Source organism: Parasteatoda tepidariorum, chromosome 6 (assembly GCF_043381705.1).
Source record: "Parasteatoda tepidariorum isolate YZ-2023 chromosome 6, CAS_Ptep_4.0, whole genome shotgun sequence".
Taxonomy (NCBI): domain Eukaryota; kingdom Metazoa; phylum Arthropoda; class Arachnida; order Araneae; family Theridiidae; genus Parasteatoda; species Parasteatoda tepidariorum.
In genome coordinates, this window is record NC_092209.1 from 72,142,711 (window position 1) to 72,161,505 (window position 18,795).

The 18,795-nt window shown below is 27.3% G+C and overlaps 1 protein-coding gene across 1 annotated transcript in view; it reads right to left on the reverse strand.

Annotated features, from left to right (window-relative positions):
• LOC107436652 (protein transport protein Sec16A) overlaps nt 1-18,795 on the reverse strand; it is a 54,032-nt gene that overhangs the window by 31,165 nt on the left and 4,072 nt on the right. Inside the window, exons 5-16 of the mRNA XM_071181844.1 lie at nt 18,512-18,649; nt 16,203-17,235; nt 14,614-14,684; nt 13,546-13,699; nt 12,635-12,996; nt 8,221-9,307; nt 7,609-8,022; nt 6,995-7,118; nt 5,471-5,605; nt 3,497-3,609; nt 2,820-2,974; nt 515-576 (exon numbers count right to left, since the gene is read on the reverse strand). Of these exons, the coding sequence (XP_071037945.1) occupies nt 515-576; nt 2,820-2,974; nt 3,497-3,609; nt 5,471-5,605; nt 6,995-7,118; nt 7,609-8,022; nt 8,221-9,307; nt 12,635-12,996; nt 13,546-13,699; nt 14,614-14,684; nt 16,203-17,235; nt 18,512-18,649 (3,848 nt within the window). The remainder of the gene's footprint in view (nt 1-514; nt 577-2,819; nt 2,975-3,496; nt 3,610-5,470; nt 5,606-6,994; nt 7,119-7,608; nt 8,023-8,220; nt 9,308-12,634; nt 12,997-13,545; nt 13,700-14,613; nt 14,685-16,202; nt 17,236-18,511; nt 18,650-18,795) is intronic.

Sequence of the window (18,795 nt, forward strand, 5' to 3'; positions counted from 1 at the left end):
CCTGCCAATTTACAAAACAATTTATATATATATTAGTTTAGTTTTACAATTGATGCAAGATAGGTATTTCCTCATTAGAAAAGTTAAACGATAGAGAGAGAGAAAATGTCAATTTAAAAAGACAATTCCAAGTTAAAACAATTCCATACTCAATGTTTAATGACTTAATCCTGAAAATCTTGAAACAAATGACTTTTCTTTAATTGAAGATTGTAGTTTACTAACCTTTGATAAATATTTATAATAGATTCTTACAATAGATATTTATAATAAGACAAATATGCTTAGCAAAATGAAAAACTAAAACATACATTAATGGAAATATACACAAAATAATAAATTCTACTCAAATTAAATTAAAAAGAGCAAATGTAAATTAGCTCATTATATTTCAAGCAGTTAAAAATTTTTTAATCTTCAACTTTGGATTTTATGCTTAAAAAAAAAAAAAAATTATGAACACATGCTGTTCAACAGGATTTAATTTGGTTAATAAAATATGAGACATATTTACCGTACTAAAGGACCCTGGTGGTTTTTAAGTTCTTCAAAAGATTCTTCTCCTTCCATGATATCCTTATATTAAAAAATAATTGGTTTTAATGCATCAGAAAGTAATAAAAAAAGGGAAATCTATAAAATATTTTCTGCAAAGCACAGGGCACATTATATCCTATATTTTAGTTTTCTTTAACAAACAAAGCTTACAAAAGATGTAACAAAAAAAAGTTAATTTATAAAAAGAGTTTTTAGTTAGAAAGAAAAAAATTAAGTTAACAATTAAAAGAATTATGATAACATTATAAGAAACAAAAAAGCCTTATATTCAAAATAATATTTCTAGATTAATATTATAAGGTTATAGGTAAAAATATATAAGTCATTTATTTAGTTAACCATTCCTCCAGAACAGTTGGATGTGGGCCATAAGAACCATAAAGATTAAAATAAAAAAATAAAAAAAAGATTCCACAATTTCATGGCCACTGGCACGGCTGAGACAATTAGGTTCACATTGTGCACAAGCCACTTTTACTTCATACGAGCCACTATCAATCATATGAAAAATTAAATTTTGGTCTTTCTTAAAGACAGCTCACTGAGACATAAAGATTCATATCATAGAAAAATACATAATATATACACAGACTTTTAAAAACAACTAAATAAAACCTGGAAATACTATTAATGAATAAAATGCATTAGAAAAAAAGTTTTTATTTTAGTGCAATATAATAATATTATACTAATATTAAAACAAATATTACACAATATTAAATGTTAGCAAACTTTGATGACCAGTCTGCCTCAGTTCTGCATGCTTTATTTTTCCATCACAGATTATGCACATTACAAAATAATTCCCTCTTTAATACAAGAAACAATTCTCTCATTGTTCATGTGAATACACATTTGTGCTACACATGATTTTATTATATTTACTTTAAAAACAAAAGGATTTCACAAAAATGGTTTCAAGCAAACAATTAGTTACAAATGTTATCAGCATTAACACTAAACATACCAACACTTAATATATACCTATTTCTACCATAGCCGGTCAAATGACCAGACTTCATGTTTCTTGATTGAATGTATAAAATATGGATGTTAGGAAGGAAATAAACTGAAAGCAACTTTATTATAATTACACAAAATTGCATATTGCCAATTTTCATGTATTACAAACACAATGAATAAGAATTTTTTTACATATACAGGGTGTTTCCGTAGTACATTTTCCGCAAACATCTAATTATTATTTATAAAAATTATAATTGTCAGTTTTTATTAACTTCTAATTATTATTTATAAAAAAATTATAATTGTCAGTTTTTATTACACAAAAATGCCAATCTAAAATTTTAGGTATTTTCTTGACATTTGAATTCACAGTTATTCTGATTGAACTAACTATGCAACAGTCTTTTCAGAAATGTGCAACTAATCGAATGCAATACGTTGAACACGCATTACATCATCATTCAGGGGTGATCGTGAGCCCAAGTCAAAATTTCGGAAAATTTCTTGAGTAAAAAAAAAAAAAAATTTAAATCCAATAATTAGAAAAAAAATTTAAACAAGGTTTTTTTCCTTTTTCTCAATATTTCTTTATTTACCTAAAATATATTAAAAATTTTACACATACCTATGAAAGACCTGGAGAAGTAATTGAAATTTACAAATATGTCTTTCTTTCTTGAGTTTATGATTATAATAACTATTTACTGATAAAAAATGAATATTAATCATGAATATAAGCTTATAAAGTATCTGGCTCTTCCTTACAAACAAATAAAATGTGTTTTTAAGTTCCACCTTTGAAAATTTGATTTCCGAAACTTTTGTGATCAATGATTTTTCGAAACGTCTGAACCTTCGATCACTGGATCATGGTTAGCGAAAAATCCGAAATTTTTCCGGAGCATAATCAGCCCTGGTCATTTCTGATCCGATAATCTTATAAAGCAATAAATTGTTCTCCCGGTCAATTGACCGGTTGTGGTAGAAATAGGTATAAGACAAGTATTATTCGAAACAAACAAATACAAAAAACAAATAATAATAGAATATTAACTGCATATAATTGTTAGAAAAAGTCATGAAGTCAAATGTGCAAAAACGATAAGATGATAAGCTCATTTTCAATGCAAAAATTCTTAAAGGGTCATTCGACCGGTTATGGTATGTTTAGTGTTAATTAAGGAACATCAATCTTTTGTAACCAAAAATTGTATTTTGATGCCTATACTTTTCACGATGACATTGATGGGAAATCTCATATTTTAAAACTTTTTATAAAGAACATTATATAATACCTGTAAATTGTGAATTCGAACTGGCATAATTGTTGCAGCACTAATGTGACTAGGAATTGTTGTAATAAGCAAGCCTCCAGGAGAAAATCGAGCAATTGGATGAGGGTATGAAAATTTCACAGGTGTTAGTCGCGATGACGGAGTGGATGTTAGATCTATAAAAATTATGCAATAATTATAAAGTTGCAATTAAAAATTTGAGATTTTAAAGTTTAAACAATGAAACAAAATGAGATATAACAGAGCAACTAAGATTGAAATTAGTATAAAGCATTATGTAGCATTAAAGTAACTGAATAAAAAAAATATGTAATATTAACATTACTTCTCATCATTTGCTGGATAAAATATTAGATCATAAAAATTAATCTAACTATAAAACATATTTTTAAAAAACTGATTTCTTTTGAATGTGTTTATAGGCACAATAAAACTTTTAGAACATAAATATCTGCAAATTTAGAATCCAATTTTGTTAAGAAATGTAAATCGTTTAATATTTAAATCAGTTTATTAAAAAATAATTTGCAAATGAAAAAGGAACAACTGATAGTGATATGCAGAGCTTGTTCCACAAAAAAGCAAAAATTGGAAGGAAAAAAAAAAATTATTTCAAGTTAATTAAGTGAATTTTAAAAAAGTCACATTAAGATAATGAGGAAAAAAATTTATTTTACCAGCTTCTGCAGTTGATACATCATTCTGACCATCATTATAAGAGTAGTTTGGTTGAAGGTTAAAGGTTGAAAATTCAGATTCATTTGAATCAATATCTTGCTCTTGAAATTGCCTGCCAATTTACAAAACAATAAAAATATGTAACATGAAAAATGTTCAATTTACAAATACTTTATAAATAATAAACTCAGGATAAATAACCAATTTTTTAAATTAAAATAAGCACTTCTTAAGCATTAAAAATATCTTAAAAGATTCTTTTTTCAAAAAAATCATAATTAGGATATGTGTAGCAATAATCTTTTCTTCTCCCTATTAAAGTTCTTCATTTATATATATAAAATCAACAAAATGGGAAACATTTTCAGACTTTACTCAATCATGATAAGTAGTTTCTGATAAACATTGAATCACAAAGGAATAATAACATACACTATTTTTAATTTCAGAAATACTTTGTTTAGAAGAGAATTTTTTAACAGTTTGCCATATAATTTTAACTGCACAACTAATAATAATTTCAACTTCAAATCAATGCATAGAAATTTTTTATTTTGCTGCTGTATTAAAAAAAAAATCAGTATCAATTAGTTAATATTTCCTAATACTGATCTATAATTAAATTAGTAACTGAGTTCAAGATTTCTTTAATCCCACAATTTTAGATGTTTATTGGAATTAAACATTTTTAAAACCAGACAAAACAGTAATTGTGAAACTACTAAGCCCACCTTATATGTAATTTTTTACTGCATTTGCTTAATATAATACAAGAACATATGACCTCTGAATTCATCATCATAAAATTTTGATAATAGAAAACTTTTCCTCCAACCCTTGAAGGACTAAAATCCCAAAAAGGTTTAAACAATGAATACTGAGGGTGTGGTTACATGCCTAAACTATGCATATAATTATTAGATGTTAATGATAAATTAGAGCTATCAAATTTCGAGACTTCTACTAGAATTATTAACTAAAATAGAAATATGTCTAAATCTAATCAAAAATCTAAATTTTTTTATTTTCCATCCATTTCTTGAAAATGTGCATTAGTATATTGGATGTAAAACAATGAAAATACACACACGAAAAAGCAAAAATATTGAGACAAAATAATTGCGAAAAAGATTATCAAAACACTACATATATTTATGATGGAATTGGCACTAGCTATGACCAATAAAATGAAGACTTAAATGCATGATTTAAGAGTATCATGTAATATATTAAAAATATTGGATCAATTTTATTTCCACCAAAATTTTAAAAAAAGAGAGTTATTTTTTCCACAAATCTGAATTGGTAACACAATCTCCACTCACAGTCAATTTTTTTTAAAATGTAAAATATGGTGCCCTTTAAAAAAGATGAAAGATGCTAAAAAAAAACTGTTTGGAGCATTATGTAATTTTGTTCGGCTTCTGTCTTTACACAAATTTCTCAACAAAAAGCCAGCCTGCCCAATAATTGGAATTCAATAGTGGAACGGGCATTCGTCACCCTTGCGTCCTTGAAAATGCCATATCTCGCTCAAAATCATGCTTGTTTCTAAATTTCTCTTCGATGACCACTAGAATTCAGAGTTTCTTTTTTTTTAACTGCTGTCTTATTGAAATGCAATTTTTTTAAAAAAAAAAAAAAAAAAAACTAAGTGGCGTAACAGTTTAAGGAGAGCAAAGGCCTACTATGACGTGATTTTGCTTTCCAGCTTTCTTAACCTTGAACTCTGGGTTGCAGGAGCAGACGTTCCTGGGTTAGCCAAACGGAGAACTTCTAGAGTTTAGTCACCAAGCAATCTTGGTACTCATCTAATCGAATCACTGAAGGGATGTAAGCATTTAAGAAAAATTAAATACGAACTGCGTGCCACCTAGTAGCACATACCATTAATTTGCTATCCCTGGTTTAAATATTTCAGGAAATATACAAAAAATTTAAAATTTCAAAAATATTCTTTAAAAAATATCTACCCAGCAGTCATATCTTTAGCCAACTCATTTGCTGAACTACGACCAGAATGAATACTTGATCGTTCATACTCATCGTAACCTTGCTTTGCATAATACTGTCTGTACTGTTCTTGAGCTTCACGATATTGTCGATATCTGAAAGAAAATTAAATCTTTTTGATTAATAATAACTTAGTTTAAGCATAATACTTTTCTTTATACATTTTAACACCAAAATGTTCATAAAAACTTAAAGAATTTTTAAAATGAATAAAAAAGATAAAAATTACCTAGTATCACTTCTGTAATTGAAACAAAGCACGTATTAGTGAAAATTTAGTAACTATAGTAAATTATTTAAAAAAACTTTTCTTTATACATTTTAACACCAAAATGTTCATAAAAAATTAAAGAATTTTTAAAATGAATAAAAAAGATAAAAATTACCTTGTATCACTTCTGTAATTGAAACAAAGCATGTATTAGTGAAAATTTAGTAACTATAGCAAACTATTTAAAAATATAATGAAGATGAACATATTTCAATAAAGCAACTAAAAATGGTGAATTTTAATTAAAAAGCAAAATATAGATTCATATTAATTTCAGTATCAATTTCATTATCAGTTCATCATTTCATTTCATCATTTAGTATCAATTTCAGAGCTTATGAATATTTTTTTTTTCCAAAAGATAATTCTTCTATTATAATGTGACTAAAATAATATAAATAGAGTAAAGCATTTACTTGCATTAAGAGTATTTTTAAAAATTAACATTTAAGCTAAATAATTTTAATTTGTAAGTTAATCAGATTATCATTTTTTAAACTAATTAAGCAAAGCTCAGTTCTGTCCAAGTAATTAATATTTTTATCTTGAGGTTAAGAGCAATTTTAAGGTAGAAAAGAAATCACTTACTAGTTCATAAACCTAACTAATTATATAAAAAACTTATAAATGTGATTTTTTTTTAAAATCACAATTTTTTAAATGTGTGAAAACGTTTCAAGAACCACATTTAATAAAAAAATATTACTTGGTATCCAATAATCTAAGCACTATCCAATAATCTAAGCACATATCTATAAAAAAAATTTAAAATCTCATAAACAATATTTTTGGTTAGCAAAAATATGTAAAATGAAGGGTTGACCAGAAATGTAAAAGGTCAATATAGGCTTTAATTATTATTAAAATAAAAAATGAATAAGGGGTAACAGACTTTCTATAATGTTAAAATATTTTTGATTTTGAAATTTTAATAAATAAAGGTGGTATTTATTCCTATTATACAAAGAAAAATTAAACATAATATACTTTTAAAGTACGATATTTTCATATAACATCATATGTCAAGTCATGATCCTAGAACCTGTAAAGTACTAGCAAAAGCTATTTAAAATACGCAAAATTGTTTAGTTTGCTAATTAAACTAAAAAAAAAAATTTCCATTTGAACTATTAAAAAATTTAATTCCTACCTTATTTTAATAAACATTAAAATGGTCAACTAAAGCTTGAACTAAAAACCTTGAAAAACTTACCTCGGATCATTTCTGTAAAGCTCATCATAAAAGCCATAGTTGAAATTATTATATGCATAACGTTGATAAGCATCATAATATGAAGCATAATACATATCTCGCTGATAAGAATCATATTCATAACCTAAGAAAATGTGGAAAAAAATAAAAAATAGAATTTATTAAAAGAAAGAATTCAAAAGTATTGTTTTATTTTAAATCCTAAAAAATCCTGCACCAATTATATATATATATATATATATATTGTGCATCATCAAATTGAATGTAAATTTTTTGGCATTTGTAGAAGAGATTCATAAATGATTACTTTGAGCACATTTTGAAATTTTAAGATAATTTTTTTACAAATGTGACCTTTTGAAAAGTGAAATGTTTTTACATTTTAAAAAAAAAGGTGCATACTATTATATAAAAATCTGCTTAAAAATGCTTGATTTATTTGAATTTTTTTATTGATTTAAAAAAAAGGAACTTAAATATTTCCAAAGTAAATAAATGTACATTTTTTAAGCTAACTTTTGAATACTGAGTTTAAAATTCAAACTTCCATTTTTTTTAAAAAAAGAAAGAAAATTAATTAAATATGCCACCTAAAAAATATAAATATAACTCACCTTTTTGTTGAGGTCTCTGATAAGGACCTGAAACCCTCTGGTCCCTCGGATATGCTTCCGGTTGATACTGCTGGTACCCTTGGCGATAATAATCTTCATACTGCCCAGTTTTACGATTCAAATCAGACTCGCTCATTCTAGAAGATGGACGAGGTGGATATTCACTATGCCTAGGATCACCTCTGTTTGGTTGATAAGGATAATCCTCAGTTCTTGGTTGATATGGATATTCATCTCTTGCTGAATTTCTACTAGAGGGCCTGGAGCTCTCTCTATCTGAATAGTATTGCCGTTCATCATAACTATAATACTTCTGATCAGCAAACCTTTGTCTGCTATCTTTTGGATCTCTCTGATTGTTATATCTTGATTCTTTACTATTGTCATACCTGGGATCTCTATCATACCTAGGATCTCTGTNTAAAAATGCCTGATTGATTTGAATTTTTTTATTTATTTAAAAAAAGAAACTTAAATTTTACCAAAGTAAATAAATGTACATTTTTTAAGCTAACTTTTGAATACACAGTTTAAAATTCAAACTTCTATTTTTTTAAAAAGAAAGAAAATTAATTAAATATGTTATGTAAAAAAAACATAAATATAACTCACCTTTTTGCTGAGGTCGCTGATAAGGACCTGAAACCCTCTGGTCCCTCGGATATGCTTCCGGTTGATACTGCTGGTACCCTTGGCGATAATAATCTTCGTACTGCCCAGTTTTACGATTCAAATCAGACTCGCTCATTCTAGAAGATGGACGAGGTGGATATTCACTATGCCTAGGATCACCTCTATTTGGTTGATAAGGATAATCCTCAGTTCTTGGTTGATATGGATATTCATCTCTTGCTGAATTTCTACTAGAGGGCCTGGAGCTCTCTCTATCTGAATAGTATTGCCGTTCATCATAACTATAATACTTCTGATCAGCAAACCTTTGTCTGCTATCTTTTGGATCTCTCTGATTGTTATATCTTGATTCTTTACTATTGTCATACCTGGGATCTCTATCATACCTAGGATCTCTATTATCGTACCTAGGATCTCTATTATTATCATACCTAGGATCTTTGTTATTATTATATCTAGGATCCTTGGTGTTATCATATCTAGGATCTCTGGTATTATCATACCTAGGATCTCTGGCATCATATCTGGGATCCTTGGTATCATATCTAGGATCTCTATTGATAGGATCGCTACTCTTACTATGCTTGGGATCTCTGCTATTATCGAACATAGGATTCTTAGCACCACCAATACCACTAGATTCATCATATCCATCATCTTTGAAATTATCATGCTTAGGATCTCGATCATTAAATCTCAATTCTCTTTGGCTACTATACCTAGTATCATGTTTACTTGCATGAGGCATTTCATCTTTCCTGGCAGATGGTCTTTGATAATCAGCAGATGATGATCTTTGATCATATTCTTGTGGCTTTTCATTGATATGAGTTTTGCTACTAATTTTTGAATCTTTTAAGAGCATAGGAGGTTGAGAAACAGAATTTCCAAGGTTATGCAAATCATTATCTTTTGTCTTGGGCAGAGAGTTGTTGTAGGAATATAACGGATTTTCGGAGTTTGGGGGTATAGCCTGCTGCATTATTAAGGGTTGTTTGTTCTGCTGCAATAATTCAGGTCGTTCTACTTTACTAATTTTGTCAGAAGATGAAGCCTTGGGTAAAGACTGAAAAAAAAAAATTTTAGTGTGTAAAGTGATAAATTATTTAACCCATTAACAAGCACTAACAGAAAAATGCAATAAAATACAGATAGTCAACAGGAAAAAAAAAAACATACAAATGTTGCATTGAGTACATATTTTGAGAGACAAATAATTAAAATATATATAATTATCAATAAAAATTGTAAAAAAAAAGTCTTCTTTCATAATACAAATTTTGACACTGAAGAAAAAATCTAGCAAAACATAAAATTCCTTTCTTAAAAATATAAACCTGTTATTTTGTCATGCACAGGGGTGATGGTGAGTCCAAGTCAAAATTCAGGAAAATTTCTTAAATAAATAAAGAAAAAAAAAGTTTAAATTGAAAAATTAGAAAAAAATTTAAACAAGGTTTTTTCCTTTTTCTCAATATTTCTTAGTTCACTTAAAATATATTTAAAATTTTACACATACCTATACCATTTACACATACCTATGATGACCTGGAGAAGTAATTAAAATTTACAAATATGTCTTTCTTTCTTGAGTTTATGATTATAACAACTATTTACTGATAAAAAATGAATATTAATCATGAATATAAGCTTATAAAGTATCTCTCTGGCTCTCCCTTACAAACAAATAAAATAAACTGTGATTTTAAGTTCCACCTTTGAAAATTTGATTTCTGGAAACTTTTGTGATCAATGATTTTTTGAAAAGTCTGAACCTTCGATCTCCGGAAACTTCCAGATCACGGTTAGCGAAAAATGCAGAAATCCGGATTTTTTCCCGAGCACAATCAGCCCTGCATACTCAAACTATTACTGTTACGGGCAATGGCAAAACTTTTTGTCTATGAAAATTACTTGAGGTGCAATGATATTGTTTACAGCTATAAAGAAAAAAATCCCTATTGTGAATCGAGTTGAACAAAAGTTTATTCCTCAGCTAACAGGCTAATGCCAAGTTTCTATGTCCGTAAATATAGCATTTATATTTTTTAAATGCAAAATTTTGGAAACATTTCAACAACATTACAATCACATTCTTAGTTGAAATAATAATCTCGAACTATCAGTAAGAATCAAACTAACACAATACTGGAATAATCGTTAAACTATTTGATGTCTATATACTTCGGATAATTGATATAAAAATTTGGGTTTACAAATTTCGTGTTAAAATTTGTGTGTCAAAATTGTTATAAAAACAGTGTTTTTCTCAAGAGTAAATAAGACAGGGAAAAAAACTGACACAAATATTTTTCTGTCAAACAATGCTTTTACATTAAATAACACAGGAGAAAAGTAAACTGTAACAGGCAAAGCTAGGTGGCAGGTGGCTAGTAACAGGCAAATTACCCATGACTGGGACTAGTAGAATAAGAACAAGTTCGCATTTTTAATTTTAATGAATTTTTGATTGTGAACAATGGAACTGCTTTTTCAGAATGTAATATTTTAAAAATTAACTAATAAATCAATTATTTAATTTCGTTAACTACATTATCACTATTTCATTAAACTACAGAAACAGTTTTAAATTATAGCATTTTGCATTTTAAAATCTTACCAAGGAGCTGTGGATTTAATGGTTTTTTGCATTCAAATTTATTTTTAAAACAATTAAAAAAGATCACAAAAAAAATTTTTTTTTATTACCTTAATTTTTAAAGTTCTGCTTTAAAATTTAATTTTAAGAAATTATAAAAAGTTGAAAATTATAAACATACTACAACAACATTTTCTTTTAATTAACACATCTTGCCCACCCCAGAAGCAGAGATTGCCTAAAACTGTGACGTACGTCGCAGAACAAACGAAGTCCTGCAGAACAATTTGTATCTTGTATAAAATTCTTCTTAGCTTTGACCACTTGCTGTTTCCCAGGAATGATGTTGCTTTAGATGAGGAACATTTGACACCCTGCACAAATTTCAGCACATTTATCAGTAATCTCCCTCTCCCATATCTTTGCAATTCTGAGGAGGAAATTAATGAATTAGCTTTTGGCTATAACATTTTATAAAATGGGTGTATCACTTCTTAGCAGACAGCAGGAGAAATCGATCACCATTTTTATCAAGAGAGCTTTTAAAGCAAGCCATAACAGAATTAAATTCAGAGATTTCCAATTTCACAAAGTTTATGACTTTTATATTTTCCATTCCCATTTCAGAAGCAATTTGTGAATAGTCAGGATCCACGATTGACAGAATTGTTTCTAAAAGACCAAATGCTTTCGATGGATATGAAGAAGTTGTTGGAAAAACAGACCAGCGAATGTTTGTGTTTGCAAATGGTGCACCATCTGGGCACTTGTCCCTTTGAAAGACCTTCATCGCATAGTCAATTTATTAATAATTCGTCATCGTCATTGACAAAATTTTGTACTTTGAAAGTGATTGAAAAAGTAACAAATCAAGAATGTTTGCCTTGGTTTAAGAAATAATGTAGTGTATCTGTGTACGATCCTGTATTTTAATAAATGAAAATATAGTATTTAAACTTAAAGTTGATTTTTTTTTCGATGTGAAATGCTTGCAAAACATTTGTATAAATTAATAAGTCCTGTTGCAGAACATTTGACAATATTCTGCTTATGCGACACCCACTAATGGTATTTATAGTTATTTATAGTTTTTCCACTTAGTTATAATTCCCCACAATGTGTAAAAAAACAGTTTCAATGTTTAATAATAATACAAGGTGCACAGCCAGATTTTTCAACAAAAAATAAGCACCTTTTAAGTACTTTTTATGCACTTAAAAAATATTTTAAATCACTTTCCAAAGAAAGAAAATCATAATCAGGATCTGTGCAGTAATAAAAGTTATCTCTGTCTATCATTTATAGTTTTTAATTTATAAACATAAAATCAAAAAAATGTAAAAACATTTTCAAAAACTTTACATAATTATGATAAAATAATTAAGTTTCTGATAAATATTGCAGAGAAAATTGTGAAAAATCAAGCATTTTTTGTAATTTAGAACGACAATCGACAGGGCAAAGAAAAAAATCTCATTTTAGAAGATAGAAAATTGAGCACTCTTTCCAAACCCTGAACAAAAAAAGCACCTTTAAGGGCTTTTAAAAAACATATATGAAAAATAAGAGCCTTTAAGCACTTTTTAAAAACGCTACACACCCTATAATAATAAACTCAAATTGTTTTTTAATGGAAAAAAAATGCTATATATACTTATGGAGTTATGTAAAGGCTAGCTTAAAAAAAGGAAAGGAAATTATTATATACTAAATACTGTCAAAAATAATTTAATTTTAGCTATACACAGGAGTTATTTACAGAAATAGTTTTAAATAGGAAAAAAAATTACATACCTCTTGCAAATTATAAAGAGACAAATTGGAGCTACGTAGAGACAATCCATCAGATCTTGAATCTGAAGACGATTCAGATTTATCTGATTTTGCAGAAGATATGGGAGGGGCAGCTGGTGCAAGAGTTACACATGGAATGTCAGGATTATCACATAACAATGAACTAGGTGAACTATTTAATTCTTGCCTTAGATGTCTTTTATGAGCATACAAGGGAGACTGTTTCCTAAGTTCTTCATAATCAGATGGTCTTTCCAAATTGTCGGGGAACGTTTCAAGATTCACTTCTTGAACAACTGTTTTGTCTTCTGGAATTTTTGTTTCAACAGGACTCACAGATGTTTCTTTTTGGACTACAATACCTGAAAGTGTGATTTTTAAATAAGTTAATTTTCAATCAAGAAGTTGCAGGCTAAAAAAAATTTCATCTATCAACAAAGAGCAGCATGTATGGCATGTCAAAAATCTCAGCCTGATTGTCTTCAAGAAAAATAGGGAAAAAACAGCATGCCTGCAGATTTATAAAAAAAAAATTAAGAAAAATTCAATATTAATAGTAGAAAATAAAATAGTTTTTAATTTAATTGATAAAAAAGTTTTTAGTTCTTTTTTGGATTATTGTTATTGAATCAGTAGTTATTCCCATTGTTTTCTTAATAATAAAATATTTACTTTTTATGTGTACGTTTAAGTAGATATTTGCATTATTTTAAACAGTGGCCCACTTACTTACTACAACTATAACCATTTCATTTTAAAAAAGTACTTCCTTTTAATTCAAACAATATTCTGTTAGGATTAAAAGGAAAAAAAAATTGCAATAAAAAAATTGCAAAGGCAGCTTTATTTTTCAATCCAAAAAAATAATAAAATACAAACTTTTAATGACAGATAAAAAAAATTATAATTACTTTTTGAACTATTTGTCTTAGGGGGCTTAAATGGACTCTCTTCTCTAGGACGTATTACTATTTTTTCTCTTTCAACAGAAGTAGAGCGGGATGATTGGCCAGACTGTGAAGGAACTTGTTGATTTTGTGGCTCTTCTCCAGATTCATCAGAGTCCTACATAAAACATGTTACTCTTTATTACAATAACAGCAAAAATAATAATTAAAAAGCAAGTGGTTATTTTTCAAAGTAACAGTTTAAACATCTTCATAAAATATCTTACACACATCTAACATACACCTTGAGAGAATAAACTACAAATCAAAAAGAAATAAAAATGCAAAAAACTATTTTTTTTGTGTGTCCCTATCATGCTGACATTACTTTGTGTCAACAATTTAGCGCATATCTTATGGGGAAAAAAATTATAATGTAATTCACGAAAAATTTGGCCAAAAACTAAAAGTTTAAAGATGAAAATTTAGGCAAGATATCATGAAATTAGCTAGTTGAAAAAATAATAAAAACAGCACATATTGCATATGTAGATAAAAAACATAAATTAATAAATGAAAATTTTAATTAATCTAAAACCAATAATGATAAAAATGCAAATTAAAAATAAATGACAGCAAAAATGTACAGATGCAAACAAAAAAAAAAAAAGAAAAAAGAAAAGAAAAGAAAGAGAAGCTATTTCTTTCGCTTAAAAAAAATCAATGATATGATTCATGTGAATATTTTCATCAAGAAATTTCCATTTTAGCTTAATAAAAATAAAACTAGAAACAAAAAGAAAAGAAGAAGCAAATGAAGAGTAAGATGGATAATAATATGTTAGAAAAAGCATAAATATAAAATAAAATAATATAAGTTATGACTTGCAAAGTATTTAAATAAATGATATCTATAACTTTATTGCAGCAGAGTTATAGTTTTGGATTTAAAAACTTTATATTTTGGTAAATGTAAGCCGGTTACTGTTTTGGATTACATTTAAAAAATTCGTAAAACATACATGATCAGGTAGTAAAAGCTTAAAAATATGCAAGCATAAAATTAGAATATTTAAGAAAAAAATTTTATACCTTCTCGCCTTTAACAGATAAGTTTGATAAGTTACTTCCAGGTGGCTCTGGGACTTCTTGATTAACTGGTTCTGAAAGAAAATATTTATTTTATAGTTTACTCACAAAAAATTTAAGAGATGAAGAGGCTTTCTACTTTATAAATATATTATTTAAATACTAAATAATTGCAACTAAAAGATTTAATCTAATCTGTTGTTTGTCCAACATAAAACTTTATATAATGATGTTCCATAAATATTTGAGCAAAGTTTAAGGAAGGAATAATAGACTACAATCAAACACTTTTTACAATGCTTAGGGTCATATATACAAAGAGAAACTCTTATAGTAAGCTCTATACTAACAAATCAAATAAAAGAATAAAATATGAAAAGGAAATTTTTTATTTTTTAAAGATTAAGGCAAGATAAGTGATGAATTTTTTTGCTCCAGCTAAGTATAACAGATGAAAGGAATCTGTTAGAGTAAATTTTACTGAGAGGAAATATTTTTTGGCCTTAAAATACATGTCTGTAAAGAAATACTGTTTACTTAATAATAAAGGGGGAGGGAATATTTCTTAAAGATTTTGACAGTACAATATTATCTAAAAAAGGTTAAATAAGTTTTCGCAAAAAAAATATTTTATAAATTTGTTAAACAATTTTATATAATACATTGATAATAGAATTTTTTTTTATTTCACATCTATTCATTGATATAAATTAAACCAATATTGAGACTCAGAAAATATTTTTTTAAATTTGTAAAAAAAAAGTTTTAGAAAAAAATATTGGAAATTTAGGTTTACCAAACTCAAATTTCTTTACCATGATTTTTTACGCTTTTAAATTAATTTTATTGATTTTTACATGTTATAGTATGTCTATAGTTAAGTGAACTAATCCAGAAGTAATAATAAAAGCCCTGTGGCATAATCATGGCGACATTGTCGCAGAACGTTACAGAGTTCTTGCAGAAATATTTTTAATTTGAGAAGCAAAGAAGTTTGTTTTTTTTCTATCCGCAAAATGTTTCAAAAAAATTTTTTTTCCGCAGAATTATATTCAAAAAATGCCTTTCTCGCACATCCCAGGTGGAATAAATGCTCCTAATTTTTTTTCTATTTTCTTTTGAGAATAAGAAAATTCTGCAATGAGTGGCTTTAGGTAGAACTTCAGATTGATGTTATAAAAAGTAATTTACAAAAAGAAAAAATTTAAAAAGGTTAACCATACAAAACATTTTTAGAACAGGAGAATATCATCAATATTATTAGAATATGTATTCTTTTATATTTAGAGTTCAAAAAAAAATTCTTACATTTATAATGAAAAAAAAATTATATACTGTTCTATTCCATACATAAAGGCTTTTTTGTAAACAGAAAGCACTTCTGTTACTTTAAATTAGGAACATATATATTTGCTACTATTAAAAATGTCTTTCAAAAAGGTATTAGCACTAGAGAGGATTGTCGCAGAAAGCTTGGAAAAAATTCTGCCACAGGGAATAAAAGCATAAAATAACTTCAAAGAAATCATTGAACAATCTATAAAACAACAAACCTTACAAACACTCACAAATTTTTAATTAAAAAAACTCACCTTCAGTTAAGCATGGTGATGGAGAATTAGAAAAAGATCCTTTAACGGGATCATTGAGGCTTTCTTCCTGCACAAAACCGCTACTACAAGTACCTTCCAAGCTACCTTCTTCTGAGGCAGCTCTTGACGTTTTAACAGAGCCATTTTCACCAACAAGAGCCATAGAATGAGTTTCTTGACTAGATGATTCAATATTCTGAAGATCATCAGAAACCACCTCTCTGCTATCCTCGGGTATTTCATTGTCTGGTTTAACTAAATCACTTGGGTGAAAAAAAGCAGATAATGTACTAGCACTATAGTCTGTATCACAAAATTCTTGCTGCATTGACATACCACTATTTACATCACTCTGTGTTTGTTCTGTTTGCTGTGATATAGTTTGAGGTACAACTGTCTCCGATTCTAAGGGCATCTGATTAGATACATTATTAGAGTCTAAGGGTAAGTAGTTGTGTGGTGTATTCTGAATATTGTGTTCTGAACTAACATCTTGGTTAGAACTTACAGAAGGATGCCAAGGTACATTGGCTGAAGAATTAGGAATTTGAGCATAATCATTTAAAGGTGGATTACTATATTGAGGCGTGCTATAGGTCCATGGCAGTTCTTCGGGTTTAGTGACATGTGGGAGTGTTCCGTTTTCCCAGTTTTGTAAAGGCATACTCGGTTGCATAGAATTATTATTCGCCGAGGGAAATTCTGAGGAATTGTTAAATTGATAACTACTTGTAGGTGGTAGGTTATTTACAAGATTATTAGAAGATTGATATTCAGAGTTATTAGCAGGCTGATTATTAGAAACATTACTTGAATGCTGGTATTCATTAGTTGGAGGATACTGATATCCCTGTTGAAACTGTGAGTTATAAGTTTCCATTTGAGGTTGAGAGTAACTTTGATTATCAGTGGCCATATAAGGGGCTTGCTGCCATTGTTGAGCAGCCTGAACTGCAGGTGGCTGTTGGTAAATGTACTCTGAATTATTTGCTGAACTATCTGGCTTAGAATTCCAAGATTCATTCCAAGGAGCCTGATAAAAAATATAAAAATCATTAATCTACTGTATCATGAAATAAAATTATGAATATATTTATGAAAAATGTAACGAAATTCCCTTAATCATTTCTTATAAATAATTCAGTAGTAATAAATAAGTTAAAATAGTAATAAAAAAGTTAAAATAATAATAAATAAGTTAAAATACTAATAAATAAGTTAAAATACTAATAAACTCATACCATTTATTAACATTTTATACTTTATATAAATATTTATGTTATATAGCAACTTTTTAGAGACAAGGGTACAAAAAAAAAATACAAAAAAAAAAAATTGTTTTTAAATCTAACCGATCATATAATAAATGAATGTTATTAGTTTAGAAAAATGTATAAGTGCTAAGTTACAAATTGTTTTCTGCAATGAAGATTCGATGCCTAGGCTTTGTATATCCTTGTTCAAAGTTATGGTAAGTGAAGTAATAACAAGTAAAGGTAAAATAATTCATACTATTTATTATGTACTTCAGTTTCAAAATTTCAATAATAACAAACAAAATTTGAAGGAAAAAAAATAATTTTTTTAAATATTATTTTTGTTAATATGTTTTCTAACTCAATCTCTATTTAATCTTTAAAATAAAAACAAAAAAATAAAAAATTTCTTTCTTTTTTTACTCAACAATATATAATAAAATGTAAATGGACTATTCTGTGTGACACAAGTTAGGTATTTAAAAACTAATTAATTAATTAAATACTGAACTATCGGTACAGTTTAAACCTATCCATTTAAAGTTCAGTTATTTATTTTTCATGTAAAAGAGCTTTTAATAATATAATCATAGTTTTAAACTAATAAGTTCTGTTATTTATTTTTCATGTAAAAGTGCTTTTACTAATATAATTATAGTTTCAAACTAATAAAAATCTATTGATTCTTGAACTACAAAATATTGCTATCATGAAGTAGCAGAAAACACATATTTCAACAATTTATGTTTCACAAGAACTAAACATGCTTTCAGATATGTAAATTTAAATCACAAATTATTTATAATATATTTTTTACAAAGTATTATGAAACCCTTTTTGTATAATTAGCTTGTTTTTAATAATACTGTAAATGGAAATAAATTTGGAATTTTAAAATTGCATCATCAGAAAACAAATAATATCTTTCATTATATATTCTTTAGATGCATTAAACTATTGTATAAATAGGTCCATATATTGTTAATTAATTTAGCTTTTGCAACTTAATTTTTAAGTTTAAAATGACAAAATAATTTCAGTGGAATAAATTACCTGCATAGTGTTAGGAAACATTTGTGCCCCGGACCAATAATTTGCTGGTTCAGAAACAGGTGGAGCATTCGATGTAGTTGTTTGTTGATAATTAGTGGTGGCAGCATACGATTGTTGGTTCCATGCGTTTTGATCAGGCTATAAATATTAAAAACATATAAATTTAAATATAAAAATGTATATGTAATGCCATTGCTAAACAACTAAATCAAAAGAAAAAATTCTTTTAACTTCAAAATGTTTCTCCCAGCTTTTTTCAAATGCAGGCCCAGGTACTCAATGCT